Source organism: Choloepus didactylus, chromosome 5 (assembly GCF_015220235.1).
Source record: "Choloepus didactylus isolate mChoDid1 chromosome 5, mChoDid1.pri, whole genome shotgun sequence".
NCBI classification, from domain to species: Eukaryota; Metazoa; Chordata; class Mammalia; order Pilosa; family Megalonychidae; genus Choloepus; species Choloepus didactylus.
Window position 1 is genome coordinate 93,998,857 of NC_051311.1, and position 14,830 is coordinate 94,013,686.

Consider the following 14,830-nt stretch of genomic DNA (forward strand, 5'->3'; position numbering starts at 1 on the left):
ATGGTTACAATTAGTGCCAAAGTTCATAAACACAAACTCTAAAGTGATTATCTCATTACTTTGTAATCACACCTAGATACTCAGAGCATTTTACAATTAGGGCAGTTTTAACTATCATAAAATCCTTTGAAGAAAAGATGCAATGCCCCTCATTGATAAATGGAACATCTAATTTTATAAGGTTAATTTAAAATAGCCTTGGAAAATTTCCCATCCACTGGAGAGAGAAAACCCAGTACTATCATTGTTTGGGAACAAGATCATAATTAAGCCTCTTCCAAAAAAAAAAGAGATGATGATCTGGGTAGATAACAAATCTCAGTCTCTGTGAACCTACCCCAAAATATGCAGAGGATAGGCCCTGGGGTGGTTTCAGAGTGGGCCATTATTCACAGGGAAACAGCGAGATTCACTACGGAGGACATAATTCTTCTGACAGTGACAGGACCTCATTCACAGAACCAGGACTGATGGTGTGTGCACAGTCAGCGTGCCAAGTGGCACAGGACCTGGATCGGGACCCTAGTGGTGAACTGAGACCATTGCTGAGGACACTCGGTGATCACATAAGGGGCACTCTGTTTGCGCTCCGGGAGATGCAGTTCATTTGCACTAATTGCGGGCTTAGGAGCCTGGAGAAGGCGGCTCTGTGTATACATACTGTATTCCCTTTGTTGGAGAAGGTAGCTCTCACGGGCCCTGTTCCTCCTGGCATTGTGTGTGTGTGTGGCTATTAACAGAGAGATTTAACTGCCTTTAAAATATATGTGCATTTCTAATTCTTTGCACTAGGCATACCCATGGCTGGTGAGGGGAAGTTACGGTATAATAGTGAATTACTTTCTGGAAAAGTTTAGCAGATAACTCATGAAATAAAAGAAATCCAAGAAAGCTTAACCCAATTGCTATAGTTCACAGGACTTTGCTTTTCTTCAGAAGAATCCAATCTTTTAAAAACTATATAGTTATCTATTAATCAACTGTTTTCGATATTTTCAAAGTTAAGGAGATGAAATTATTCTCACCTCTAAGGATATATTTTTAAAAATAAACATGCATAATTTTCTTTAGTTATCATACAACTTTCTGAAGATTGTGGGTTCAGTAATCTTGTATCTTTCAAATTTAGAAATCATTGTGGGTTGATGATGCTGAATATAGGAAAATGAACATGAAATGAATCTAATTATCTTGATACGGTAAAACTCTGACATTCTGTAGAGGTTGGCCATGTTGGCTAAAATTAAAGATTTAATTTTAAAATAATAAAAAAGCACTGAGTAACTTAAAATATTTAAAGATATATGCGAATCACTGAGACAGGTAAACAGAAAAGTAAAAATAGTCCTTATCTTGGCAATGCTTACAATACATGTAGGGATGCCAGTCATGCATATAATGAAGTTACGTAAGAGTACCAGGCTAACCAATACTTCCCAAAATAATGAAAAGCGTAAATTTTACTATAGTAATTCAGAGATGCGAAGTCTCAACTTTTCACTGTGAGAATTAACGAGGGATTCTTAAGGGATATTAAACATTTAAATGGATTTTGAATAAAAGAATAGGCTCAAGTGTGGCCTGATGAGACAGGTGAAGGTGTTTTATGAGAATGTGCCGCATTTAAGCGGCAGAACAAATGATGAGGTAGAGCTGTCTGGTAATCATGTAGAAATATGGTTCTGGAATATAGGAGAGCAATGAAGACGGCAGGTAAACTTACAGTATTTGAGGCCATGGACTAAATGTCAACTCTAACAGGATAAACAAAGAGAAAAAGATGTCTAAATATAGGTGAGGTTAATGTCAGGGAAGTTTTCCTGGGGATATGAATTTTAAACATCAATTTACAGACTAACTCTCTAAAATGAGGTAAAGTTAGATAATCCTTGCAAACATTAGCTCTAACATGAACCCAGTGCTCTCATGACCCCAGTGAAAGACAAATATAATGCAATACATTGTAGATTTAAATAAACTGAGATGCAGGATTGTGATGTAACTTACGGATGTGAGGAGTCACTTTGTCCTCAAAACGGTTAACAAGCTAGGGAGATATGGTGGAGAGAGGATGAGGTGAGGTATTCCTGGGTACAAATCTCACTCTGCCACTAAGTGAATTACCTTAGTCAAGAAATTTAAGCCCTCTCAGTTTTGTATCTCATCCTAAAATAAGTACATTATTATTATGGGATTAAAGATGTGCATATACACATACACACACACACACACTCACACTACAATACATGCTTGGCCCCATTACATGTATTCATTAAAGGAGAGTTATTATGATGTATTTCATTTTTATTTTTATAGTTTCTTTAAATGGTAAGAATAGAACTATATTTCTAAGGTTAGAACTACATTGCTCTTCATTGCCAGGGTGACTTACAGAAGAAAGAGAAATACTTCTGACCTGTATGAGACACTGAAAGATTATTATATGGCTTGCCTAGTAGCTATGGGCTAAATCCATGTGCCCACTGTAATTACGAGCACAGAGAGGAAACTCACCTAGAATGAATCTTCACATGCCTTACTTGAATTCTCATTGATAATAGTAACAGAACTTCATGGAGAACTTACATATTTAAAGATGGTTGCTGCCTTTGCATAAATATGGTCTCAGAGAAAGGAATATATAGTTCAAAGGATAGACTAGAGTTCGAAAAAGAAAAGATAAAGAAAATAGGAAAACTAAACAACAGGGTGATAAGAGTTAAATTGCAAAATCCTCTCGGGAACCTTTATTTACATTGATCAAATCATATCTGTAATGCATATGAGTCAAAATCAGTACTTTCAATGCTCAGATATACACAGAACATAAGACTAAGACTTTCTTATACCCACAGAAGGAAACAAGCTCACTTGCACAGGATTTCCAGAAATGTAAGAAAAAAGGAGCTTTTGGTAAGTAGAAATTTATAACGTTATTTTTAAAGATTTATAAGGAAAATTGTCATTTGTCTACATAGGGCTAGAAAATACGTTTATTCTTGCATTTGGTGATACAAGACTCAGGATAGCAAAGCAGCTAAAAATGTGGGTTCTGGACCTAGATTTCCTATATAATTCCAATCCTTGGGTAAATTATTTAACTTAATGTGCCTCAGTTTCCTAAACTGTAAAATAGTATCTACATAATAGAACTATTAGGAGGATTAAATGAACTAATACATATTATAAGGTTTGGCAGATCGTAGCACATAGTAAGCACCAAAAAGAAATTATTGTATTAAATGGGTTGGCTTTTACAATGGGGGTTTATTAGCTTACAAATTTACAGTTCTACGGCCATGGAAGTGTCCCAATTAAGGCATCAAGAGGATGATACCATCTCTGAAAACAGGCTGCTGGCATCCAGGGTTCCTCTATCAGATAGCTGCATACCTGGATGGTGTCTGTCGGTTCTTCGTTCTCAGGTTTCATTGCTTTCAGCTTTTGTTTCCAGTGGCCTCCTCTCTGAGCTTCTGTGGGTCCTCTCTTAGATTCTTTGGGATTTTTCTCTCTGGGCTCTCTTGACTTTTTCTGTCCTTTATCCTCTCATATAGGACTCCAGTAAAAGGATTAAAGCCCACCTTGAATGGGGTGGGTCACATCTCAAATTGAAGTAACATAACCAGAAGGTCCCACCCACAACAGATATGCACCACAGGGATGGATTAAAAGAACATGGCCTTACTAAGATACATAACAGCTTCAAGCCAGCAGTTACCTCAATAAGTTTTGCTCACTCTCTATATATGTTTCATCAATTACATTATTTATGCTCTTAATTATTATTATAGGCTATTAATAGGTATAGGACAGTGTTAAACAAAATTTAAGCAACAATTCTTCAAATATTATTTGAAATTTCCTGTATCAGGTGAATGTGTATGGAAAGAAGGCAAAGGTGGGGTAAAGACCCTGTGCTGGGGAAAAAAAATGTGATGAGGTTCAAAAGGTGAAAAATTGGATAAATATGTGTATGAGAGAAGGTTGAGGAAAATCCTTAATTTTCTATTGGATAAACACAAAGAAACACAAAGACATTTCAAAGATGGGGGTTGTCAAAAGATTTCTAATAAGGATGATGGACCAATTTACTGGTTTTGGGCTTTTCCACAATCTTTGAACACTGGTTGAAGAGCTGCCTGATTTACACATCTCTCATCTCCCACAATGGGAAAGAAAAAGACAGTGTAAGTTTCAGTTGCCCAGTCAAGTTTGCTCTGTTTGTGGCACCTGTTGACTGTCCAAAGGTCCCAGAGTTGGTCTGGACAGTTGTTCTCTACCCTCCTCATCCTCATGCTCAGGGATACAGAAATAGTCACAGTAATGTAGATAGGGTTGGTCAAGAAGAGTTCCACCCAGTGTTGGAAAATTTCGCTTCGCATACCGGTCTTTACAAAGAGCACTTTAAGCAAGCCATTTTTATGCAAAACTTCCTAGTGACCAGAATAATACGCTGCGGCCACTGCATCCTGGCCCAAACCCCCCTTCCCCAGCTATATACATTCTAGTCCTTAAAAGGGCATAAAACCCACTATTCACCATTGGCTCAATGTCATTCCTTCCCAGTTCCCACCCCAACAGACCCCTGGGTCCAATCACCACTTGACCCATCCGCTAAACCTCTGTCCATCTTTACCAAGGCACCACCTTCGAAAGCAAAGCATAAATACAGCTCTCCCTTTGTCTCGAGTGGACTGAAGCTTTATTTCAGACCCCTGCCATGCTGATGGCGCCTTTCCTTCTGACCCCCACCATGCTGCTGCGTGAATAAACCTTTCCAGCCTGAAAGTCGCCTGGTCTCTGTGCTCTCGATGACTGTGCACCCTGAAATTTCTCACACCCAGTCTACCTGCCCTGGAGCCTGTGAAGTCCTCCTAGCTATAAAAGTACCCTGTTTTCACGGCTAAGGTGTGAATAAGAGCAAAAGGTACTTGATAAATTGATTATGCCTCTCAATTAAACACGTTTCTAGTTTAAGAATCCGTAGGTCAAGAATGCTTCATCTGATTTGCCTACAGATTACAAATGAAATAGAAATCAATGATTGGGGCTTAACCAGGGCTTTTAACTATAAGGTGTTAAACAGTAAGACATTCTGTAATAGTTCTCTGACCCCTAACTTCTGCCTCTTTTGTAATCACTACTTCAATTCAGCTGAATTATTTATCTTCTCACATCAAAGCTCAACTAACAAAAGTATGTACTCACAGCTTAATTTAAATCTATTACATAATGAAAAGGAAATATTTTGACACAGATATTTCAGAATCAAAAAGAGGAAGATGCTTAATTGCTTGAAAATTACCAGAATGTTTTATAGCAAACAAGTTATATCTCTTATCTATAGGGATTTTGGCATTCGTATTTAGAATTCAGTGATCGTAAGGGTCAGAGAGTAAGTTTTACTGGTTATGTTAAAGGAGGAGTCTATCCTTCTCAGAGTAATCAAAATGGTACCACCTTTTAGATTAGAATACGTTGGATTTTAGTCTCCTTATGTTCAATGAAGAGAACATTTTTACATGTGTTTTGAACAAGGAAGATAAAAATTAAGTTTTTGAAGTTTTTCTTTGATAAAAACAATTGAGCATGAAAATTCAAATTCTGTATCAGTATAGAAGCAACAAAGGAAAAATACATTCAAATTCTGTATCACTATAGAAGCAACAAAGGAAAAATACAAATACAGATGTCAAAGTAAGTGGTTAAAGATATTTTAAAAAACACGTACATGAGGTGCATGTGCTAACGTTTTTTTCAAGAGCTTTAACACAGCCCTTAGATTTTCAATGTCTACCAATATGCCCCAATTAAAAAATAAATAAGTAAAACAAAACTTTGGAAACTTGTACCAAACCTAGAGGCTAACAATGTCACAGTTTTGTTTTGTTAACATTTCATTATGACTAATATTATGAAAAAAAATTATATTTTCTAAATCACAATTTTGGTGCTATATGAATAATAAGCAAAAGAAAAAAGCAAACTGTACCTTGCCCAAACATACTTTATCTCAATGTCTAACATTCTTTTTATATGTGGTATTATAGGTCACAAATCAAAGGTATAAAAATTCTTCTTCAAAGCTCGGTGCCTTCATATCAATGTATAATGATATTTTTCTCAATGTTTCCAGAATGGGTAGTAAGGGAGGGGAGACAAAGACATGGGTGACTATTCTGAAGACTATTCACTGAAGTTGTTAACTAAATTGCATGGCACAACCACTATTTACGGAACTGCGAGAATAGCAAGATTTCTAAGCACAGATTCTTTTCTAATATTAATTAACAAAGGCCTTGGGACATTGCACAATCATACTCACATCTTGTAACACCTTCTAAGAGGTTTAAACCATTTACTACCTTGTCATTTACATATACGTGGAACCAAAAATCAAGGCAGTTGAATGAATTGTTTAATATATCAAAATTAAGGACAATAAATTAGATCCAAGAATCATTTTAAGACCATTTGATATCATAATCTTCTTTTTGTGAAGATAATTGTTATCATCTGAACACACATAGACTCTAAAACTGCAGAACGAAGAACCGATAAAAAATGTAAATGTCTCACCTGGCGTTATCACCACTCCATTTCCATTGACCACAGGGCTCTCTTCCTCTTCCTCCTCAGGAGGCTCTATACTTGCTTTCTCCATGTTACTCACTGATTTATTCCTCTTTCGTTTTCCTTCAGCACTTGGACTGGCCCCTGGAAGTATCTGGTCTGTTACATTTAATAACAACGGTGCAGGTTCTGCTGGAGGCTTCGGGGTACCGTAGTAATTGTCTGCAAATGACACCAAAATATTATGCTAAATTCTTCTCTTACTATGTACCATCACAATGCATAGTTTGTTAAAGAATGGAAAATACATTGACAATTTTGTATCCTATTATATGTAGTTGACTTTTAATTTGTTGCTTCTATTGTATTGAGTTTAATATTTGAAGATATATCTCTATCTTCATGCTCACCTTTCAGTGAAACCAAAATATAGTCTTATGTATTATTCCCAAACGGTACATAGACACAGAAACTTCAAAATTATTTGAAATTTTTGTTAAATAGTCTTGATTACAACCTTTTTAAAAACAATCATGTCCAAAGAAAGTAAAGGTAGCTTGGATTTTTTTTTTTTTTTTTTTTTTTTGCTTTAGCAATTCTCACAACATTTTAGAAAGGCAAAGCATATTATGGTTTTCTTCAACTTTCAGAGAACTCTGGCTCATGTCTCTGATGGGAGCAGTGTCCTGCCCAGAGCTGTACCTCCATACCATTTGAGTGGTTCCCATGGTTACTGACAGTGGGCCTGCTGCTCTAATGTTCTTCAGATTACCAGGGCACATTTTTCTACACCTCCATGATCTGAGCCATGGAATTATTTACTTCCCCCATCAGACTGTGACTTCTTGAAGGACACCAATTCTTATTTATCTCTATTGTAAGGACCTTGCACATAGCAGGCATGGAATAAATGCTTACTAAGTGAACATGTTTATGCTTTCCAGGCAAATCACTTTATTTAAAATATTCAAAATTTTGATTGATAAAGTTATAGGTGGTGTTTTGTAAATTAATTTTATAATTTAAGCAATGCCTTCAAAGCCATATTGTTTTTTTCCAGTTAATTGAATAATTTACATACTCATTTGTTCACTTACTCACTCATTAAAATTCTTATTACTGATTATGCACCCAAGTACTCGACTATATATTTGGGGTAAAATGAGTACAGTACAATTTTTTCTTATGATGCTCACAGTCTAGTGTAAGAGACCAGCACATATGACATCAAGCAGAGACACATTTTGACAGGAAATAAGATTAGGCACTGCAATCAACGGGAAATAAAGAAGAAAGCACATCTCACTGTTAGTAGAGGCTGTTGAAAACATTAATTAGAAGACATGGGTTCTAGAATTTGGTTCACAATTACTTAAGCTATTCAAGCCAGTTACTCTGCTTCGGTAAGGTTCAGTTTCTTCATCTATAAAATGAGAATAGCAATATTTGCCCTAATCACCTGAGTTCCAGGTTGCAAACAATAAAAACCAACTCTAAGTAAATTCAAGATGGAAGGCACTGAAAAGATATGAGATAGCTAGTTGAGGGAAAAGGCTGAGAAAATTTCGGACATGAGCAGAAACCAAAGGAGTCCCGTCAGGATCCTATGCTGCCCCTTCTGGCCCCGGACTCTGGAAACCCTAGCTGAACCCATCTCCAAGGGACGCAGCCTGCCGCTCCTACTGCCACTACCACTGCCGCGGTGAGAATGGGCTCCAGACTCCCCTCATGGGCTCTGCATCGCTGACTTCCGGGAAATATTCCCAAGCAGGGTTGTTCTGATTAGCTGTGCCTCAGTCACATGAGAACATTGGAGCTGCCCGGGAAACGGGAGAGAGAAAGTCTGCTGTCATTTTCATTTTTCCATAAGGAGGCAGAGACCTCTGCCTTGCACCCATCTTATCTCAGGGATGTCTGGGAAGAAAGGGGCTTGGGATGCTTTGTAGGCAAAAATGACAAGCGTCTACTATATTTGCTTCCTCATTGGGTTGTAAGATGAAATAAGAATGTATGAGGAAGAGCTTTATAAACTGTAAAATTGCAGTGGTTTTAATGGCAGTGTAAACCTCATGCTGGCATGAAATCTCAGGAATATTCTGAGCTAGCTGTGCTGTTAATGCTGTTGCTCATTTTCTTAAATATTCAGAGTTCTAAGAGTAATGCAAGGAAAAAATATTTGTATGTAAAGACTTTTACACAGAAGTCTGAAAAGTGGATGATAATGCAATTTGTTAAAGGTTACTTTCTAACTTGATTTAGAGCATTTGAAATGATATGGACTTTTATATATACTAGCTAAATTCTGAGAAAACAAAAACTGCCAGTTGCTCTATAGAAGTTTATGAACTATTATATTTTTGCATCCACAAGGGTTAGTACATATCTCAATAAATTGCTGTGATTTCTATGGAATCTCAATACATGTTTCTTACATAATAAACAAAAATGAAAAGTCATATAATAAACAAAAATTATGGGGATATGCATATCCCCATAACTGATATGAGAGGAGAACTACTAAGAAAAATGGAACATACTTCAGTGTCCTTTTTTTTTTTCCTCTTTGACTTTCATGGTTTAAAGCTACCTGAAGTAGAGAAATAATCTTTATTTATTAGAAATAAATGCATAGCACGATCTAAAAATATTAATTCTGTTGAATTTTTAATATTAAATAATTATACCTGTTTGTATGTGAGGTGATTATAAATTATATTGCAATATTCTATTTTACAATTTATGACATTAACACTTGAGATTAAATTTTAAATGTAAAACTGTGTGAATCATTAGTTAAGACATTAAAATTATCTTCATTAGCAATAATAACAGCAATCTAAAAGATGCACAGAAATAACCCATACTATTAGTACATTTGAGAAATATAATTATGGAGAGTAGGCTACTACCCGGAACCAAGATTTTATCCTAACACACTGAACAAGGGAACCAGAAACCCCTAGACCAACAGTTGAAGAATCAGTAAAGCTCTCAGGTAGTCGGGTCTTTGAAAATACTCCCTGATGTAAGCATATACAAATTAATATACTGTTTAGGTAATGTATCTGCATGTTTACAGAAAAAAAAGACAAAATACAAAAACTTTTAAAATATAATTTGGAAACATTGTCCCATTAAGAAGGAAGTGCCTGTGTGCAGGGTGCTAGGATTTAGCAAATCTAAAATCTTCAAAATAACATGGTATAGTTAATGGCATAGACCCTTCTGAAGTAAATGTAATTTTGAATTCTAGCTGTTACAAAGATTAATGATAATGAAGAAATATTTAGAGTGACTGGATCACAGTAGGTGCTTGATACATGGAGGCTACTTTTGGCGGTTATTCATCACAAAGACCATATGAAGTCGTTCTGCCTCTGCAGTTAAGAAAATGAAGGCTAAGAAATTAAACTGTTTCCCAATATTACACAGGGAGTAAGTGGGATACCTATCTTTGCTTGACTTAAAAACCTGAGCCCATCTCAAAATACAATATTGCCTCTGGAAAGAAAAGAAAGTGTGATGCAATTTGCAAACTGGCCCAGAACTCAAGCCAGAGGACTTCATTTAAAGCCACAACCAATGAGCACAGATGTGTCAGCTTCCAAAGAGAAAAAGAAATAATTGCTACCAAATGATTAAGCAAGGACATTTTAGGTGATTTTTTTCATCCCCTTTCTTCCAAAAATGTGTGTTTTTTGAGAAGGAGGATATAGGTTTTCTAGACCATTTTTCACTGATTACATGTGTATTTGTTAAAAAAATAAAAACAAAAAACCTATACATTAGCAGCTTCATCTAAGTTTAATATAAAATTCCACTAAATTTTATTGACTATGACGACAAAATAGAAATGATGTATAAAATGTTCCACTTATTTCCATCATAATTAAGATAATGCATAAATTTCCATAGTCTTATTTTTAATCAATATCTGGAAAATAAAGGAGACAATTATTTGAGGTCTGATTTATTCTTCAGCTTTTTGAGTACTTAGGAGTGAATGCTTTTTCATTAAAATGTGGTTATGAGAGCGTGAAACAGGGTGAATGCACCCATTTCTGATGTTATAAAAATGTCATTCAAAAATGTAATTCATTTAAAAATAATAATTAAAAACTTCTAATAAATGCCTATTTATACTGAACACTATTATACTAATTTCTTGCAAATGGAAAAGGACTAAAGAAGATTACATCATCATGAACTAAATCTCCCAAGTAAAGTCCTTGGAAAATCTAGTCCTTAGCCACTTTTATTGAGAACCAGTCCTAAGTTCCAAAAGAGATAACTTCCTAACTAGCTTTTCATGTACTGTACTTGAAGATTATCATGGAATTACTTCTCTGCTTTCCTAATACTCATTGGGCCAGATACCCTTTGTGATGGTCAGGTTCATGTGTCAACTTGGCCAGGCAATGGTGCCCAGTTATTTGGTCAAACAAGCAAGCGCTGGCTTAATTGTGACTGTGAGGACAATTCATGGACTCAAATCATCATTCAGTTGATTGCATCCATGGCTGATTACATCTACAATCAACTAAGGAGATTGCCTTCAGCAATGAGAGGCATTTCATACAATCAGTTGAAGGCTTAAAAGGAGAAGTGATGATTTCAGCGGTCAGAAGTGAGAATTTTCATCTCTACTTCAGCCAGCCAGATTATTCTAGGGAACTTCATTGGAGTCCCCAGCTTGCAGCCTGTTCTATGGAATTTGGACTTGTGCTTCTCCACAGTTGCGTGAGACAATTTTATAAAATCTCATAATATTTACAGATATTTTCTGTCAGTTCTGTTTCCCTAGAGAACCCTGACTAACACACTCTCTTTACAAAAGTCTTTGTCTAAATCTTTAAAATAACTTTTAAGTCTTTCTTCTGACCCTTCCCAGGTTTTATAACATTTATTTTAATGGTGAAGTCAAGGAAAAAAAGTAATAGGAAATGATTTCAATGAATTTTAAACTGATACTTTCCTTGCATCTCCATTCTTCAATAAAGGGTAAAAGATAACAAAGCAGTATTTTCTGATAGCCACCATAGTCTTTATGCCTTTAAACTATGATATTGTGGCAAGAAGTAGGAAAGGTACTAAAAACTAATTTTTGTTATGGGGAAATGTAAAAATGCTACTAGCAAACTGAAATTCTTTGAAATACTTTGACTTATTTCAAACACCTTTTCCCCTTTAAGCAAAATTAGTTTTCATAATGAAAATTGTGATTTGTTATTAATTTAATTCTTTTGGTTCTTTAAGTAGTTGACCCAGATGTTGACTCTGTTCTTCAGTGCTATGGATGTACAATAATAATGTTCAGGTTTTACAACAAATAACTGTAGCTCATTCCATATGACACCCAAGTAGAGATGGGCTTTAGAAAGGTAATGTACTTGTCTTCCAGATATCTCATGGAATAAGGTCTTGACCCCCGAATCTCCCCAATATTCTCAGTGCTTTTATTCCCATTTTGATAAGCCAAAAGAATCAATTTTGGTTAATGGTTTAGTAGGAGAGAGATGATTGCCTACAGGGACTCCAAGGACATATTTACACCATAGCCCTTCACTGGGATCCCCAGAGAGCTTGAGGACATGTCTCTATATTGGAAACAATGTGTAGCAGAATGCAGGTGGTTGAGAATCTTATTTGGTTTTACAGTTTTATAAATGGAACACAGTTTGGCACTTGGCCTCCTTAAAAGCACCTGCAGAATTTGACTCTGATATTAAACGGAGAGAAGAGATTCTGAGTTCCAGACCCAATCATAATCAATTATGCTAGAAAATCTGCCAGATCATAAGTATACAGTCATTTTAATCTATGTCAGAGATTTATATTTGTATTAATAGAAGCAGACAAATCACAAGAGGATCCTAAATTCAAATGTTAAGACATAATTAAAATATTGCACAAAAGATAATAATGAGTTAAAAACCATCAGAACTCATGTCAGTCATAGCAAGAATCACAGGCTTAGGATTACAGTTAGTAAATAAGAAAGTCTGTACATACAAAACAGAGTGAGTAAACATAACGCAGCAAAGGTTATACTTTTCTAAAATCACATCCTACCAGAAAATAAGATACAAAGTCTCACTTGAGGATGCTTTTGTTGACTGATTTTGAAGTTATTTTTGTAATCAACCCTGATGCTAAATTTAGCCCTGAATAAAAAACTATCATTTCCTCATCATGTCATATGCAGTCAGTAGTTTAAAACCAAGCTGCAGAAATTCTCTGACCTCAAAAGATAATCTCTCTCTTGTGGTGAAAAGCATTCATCTCACATATGCCAAAAATAGGGAAAACACCTATAATAATATTTTGTCACTGAAACTATATTGAACAGAAAATTGCTAAATTTTGTGAAAGTTTAGTGTTAAATGTGACTTTCACAGTGTGCAAAATTGCACACAAAATGTGAATGTTTGATTTTTCACATGTGAAATTGAATTATTCTGTAACAAACCCACCCCAAGTTTATTTTAAATTAAATTAATGCTAGTTTCACAATATAATGTCCAAGACATAAATTCTCAAGTTTACTGTCTTTAATTGCCCATCAGCAGTCTCCAGAAAGTCATCTAGATGGTTTAATGTGACTGACATCTTATGAAGCTTGTTTGCAAGTACTCAGTAAATTTCCTGTGGTCATTCAGATTGAATATTCATTTATTCATGCCAGCCAATGAGGATAAGCTCATGACAAATCTTTGCTAAATGTAATCCTGTCCGCAAACTAGCTAGGATAGGTGGTATAGTCATTTAAAAGAAATCAGATAATCTCCCTTCAATGACTCTTCCCTTCAGGCATTATCAGAATAGCACAGAACATTTTCCACTTGCTCCAAACAACATATGTAAAGAAATCATCCAAGAATAACAGAAATCATCCAAGAATACCCTCAAGAGTCAAAAAGAAGTCAATTATGATTTTTCAATATCAAATATACATCTGCTTTCAAAATAAAGCATTTGAACACTTTATAATTGACAACATAAATATTTTTAAAATTCAATTCACAAGCATTTCACAGTTAAATGACACCAAATCCCTTAGAACCCTGCTGTCCAGTAGAAATGTAATGAGAGCCACAAACATGAGCCACATATGTAATTTTAATTTTTCTAGTCAGTTACACTAAAGTAGTAAAAGAACATGGTGGCAGTAATCTTAGTATTTTAAAAATATTATCAGTTTAATGCATAATCAATATAAAAATATTAATGAGATCCTCTACTTTTTTTTCATGTTAAGTCTTTGAAACCCAGAATGCATATTTTACACTTATTGCATGCCTCAATTCAGACTAGTCCCACTTAAAGTCCTCAGTAGCCGGATGTGACTAGTGGCTACTATACTGGACAGCACAGCTTTAAATAATCCCTTTCATCAAATAACATTTTTGGTTACCATTTTAGCCCGTCAGTTACCCATTTTTCTCAAAAAACTGTAAAGGTAGCTGCTTTAAATAACAGAAAACTAATTAAACACTAGAACAAAATAACAGTTTTAGGTGACATTGTGTCAATAATAGCTACCTTGTTTAATTCATTTGCTGCAATGAGTGTGTGTAAAAAATAGTATGAAGCATTATGTACATATATTTCTTAGCAACACTCTTCCATCCTGCTTCCTGATTATTCATCTCGTCACTTTAACTTGCCTTGACTTGAAAAATACACGGTTGACTTATCAAGATGTAGGTTAGAAAGTGAAAAAGAGAATGAATATTTCAAGTAAATGTAAATACGAACTTACATGTGGACCCTGTTCTTATGTTCATGGAATAGAAGTAAAGAGTCTTGTTATATGTAATCACAAATCATAGAAAGAGGAATTGTTGGCTCAGGTTAATATTGTAAACAAAGAAAAATGCATATTTGTCATCCTTCTCCCTCCTTTATTTCTCCTGTAACATGCTCTCACACTGGGCATCCATAGTGCTCAATATTTCTCCCCTCATTAAGTTCCTATTGTATACTTCATACACATAACAATTCCAGTTTTCTTTTTCTTCTAATACAGCATATGTGCCCCATTTCTAACTTCCTTTGGGTTTTGCTGAGTGGCTGGGTCACCACTCTAAAAAACTAATTTAAACTAAGATATCATTGACTGAAAATGGCTTAATATGTCCCAGAAGACATTTGTATTTTAACAAGATTTAAAACTCGAATCCATAAGGTTAATCTTGGAATTTGGGATACAATTGGTAAATTCAATGGGGAGACATTTTTCTGTAGAGCCTTTGGT

General features: G+C 35.3%; 1 protein-coding gene across 1 annotated transcript in view; it reads right to left on the bottom strand.

The window, feature by feature from the left end:
* The window catches only part of MAGI2 (membrane associated guanylate kinase, WW and PDZ domain containing 2), a 1,506,415-nt gene that overhangs the window by 492,206 nt on the left and 999,379 nt on the right, over positions 1-14,830 (bottom strand). Inside the window, 1 exon segment of the mRNA XM_037836511.1 lies at positions 6,580-6,795. Coding sequence (XP_037692439.1) covers positions 6,580-6,795 — 216 coding nt within the window.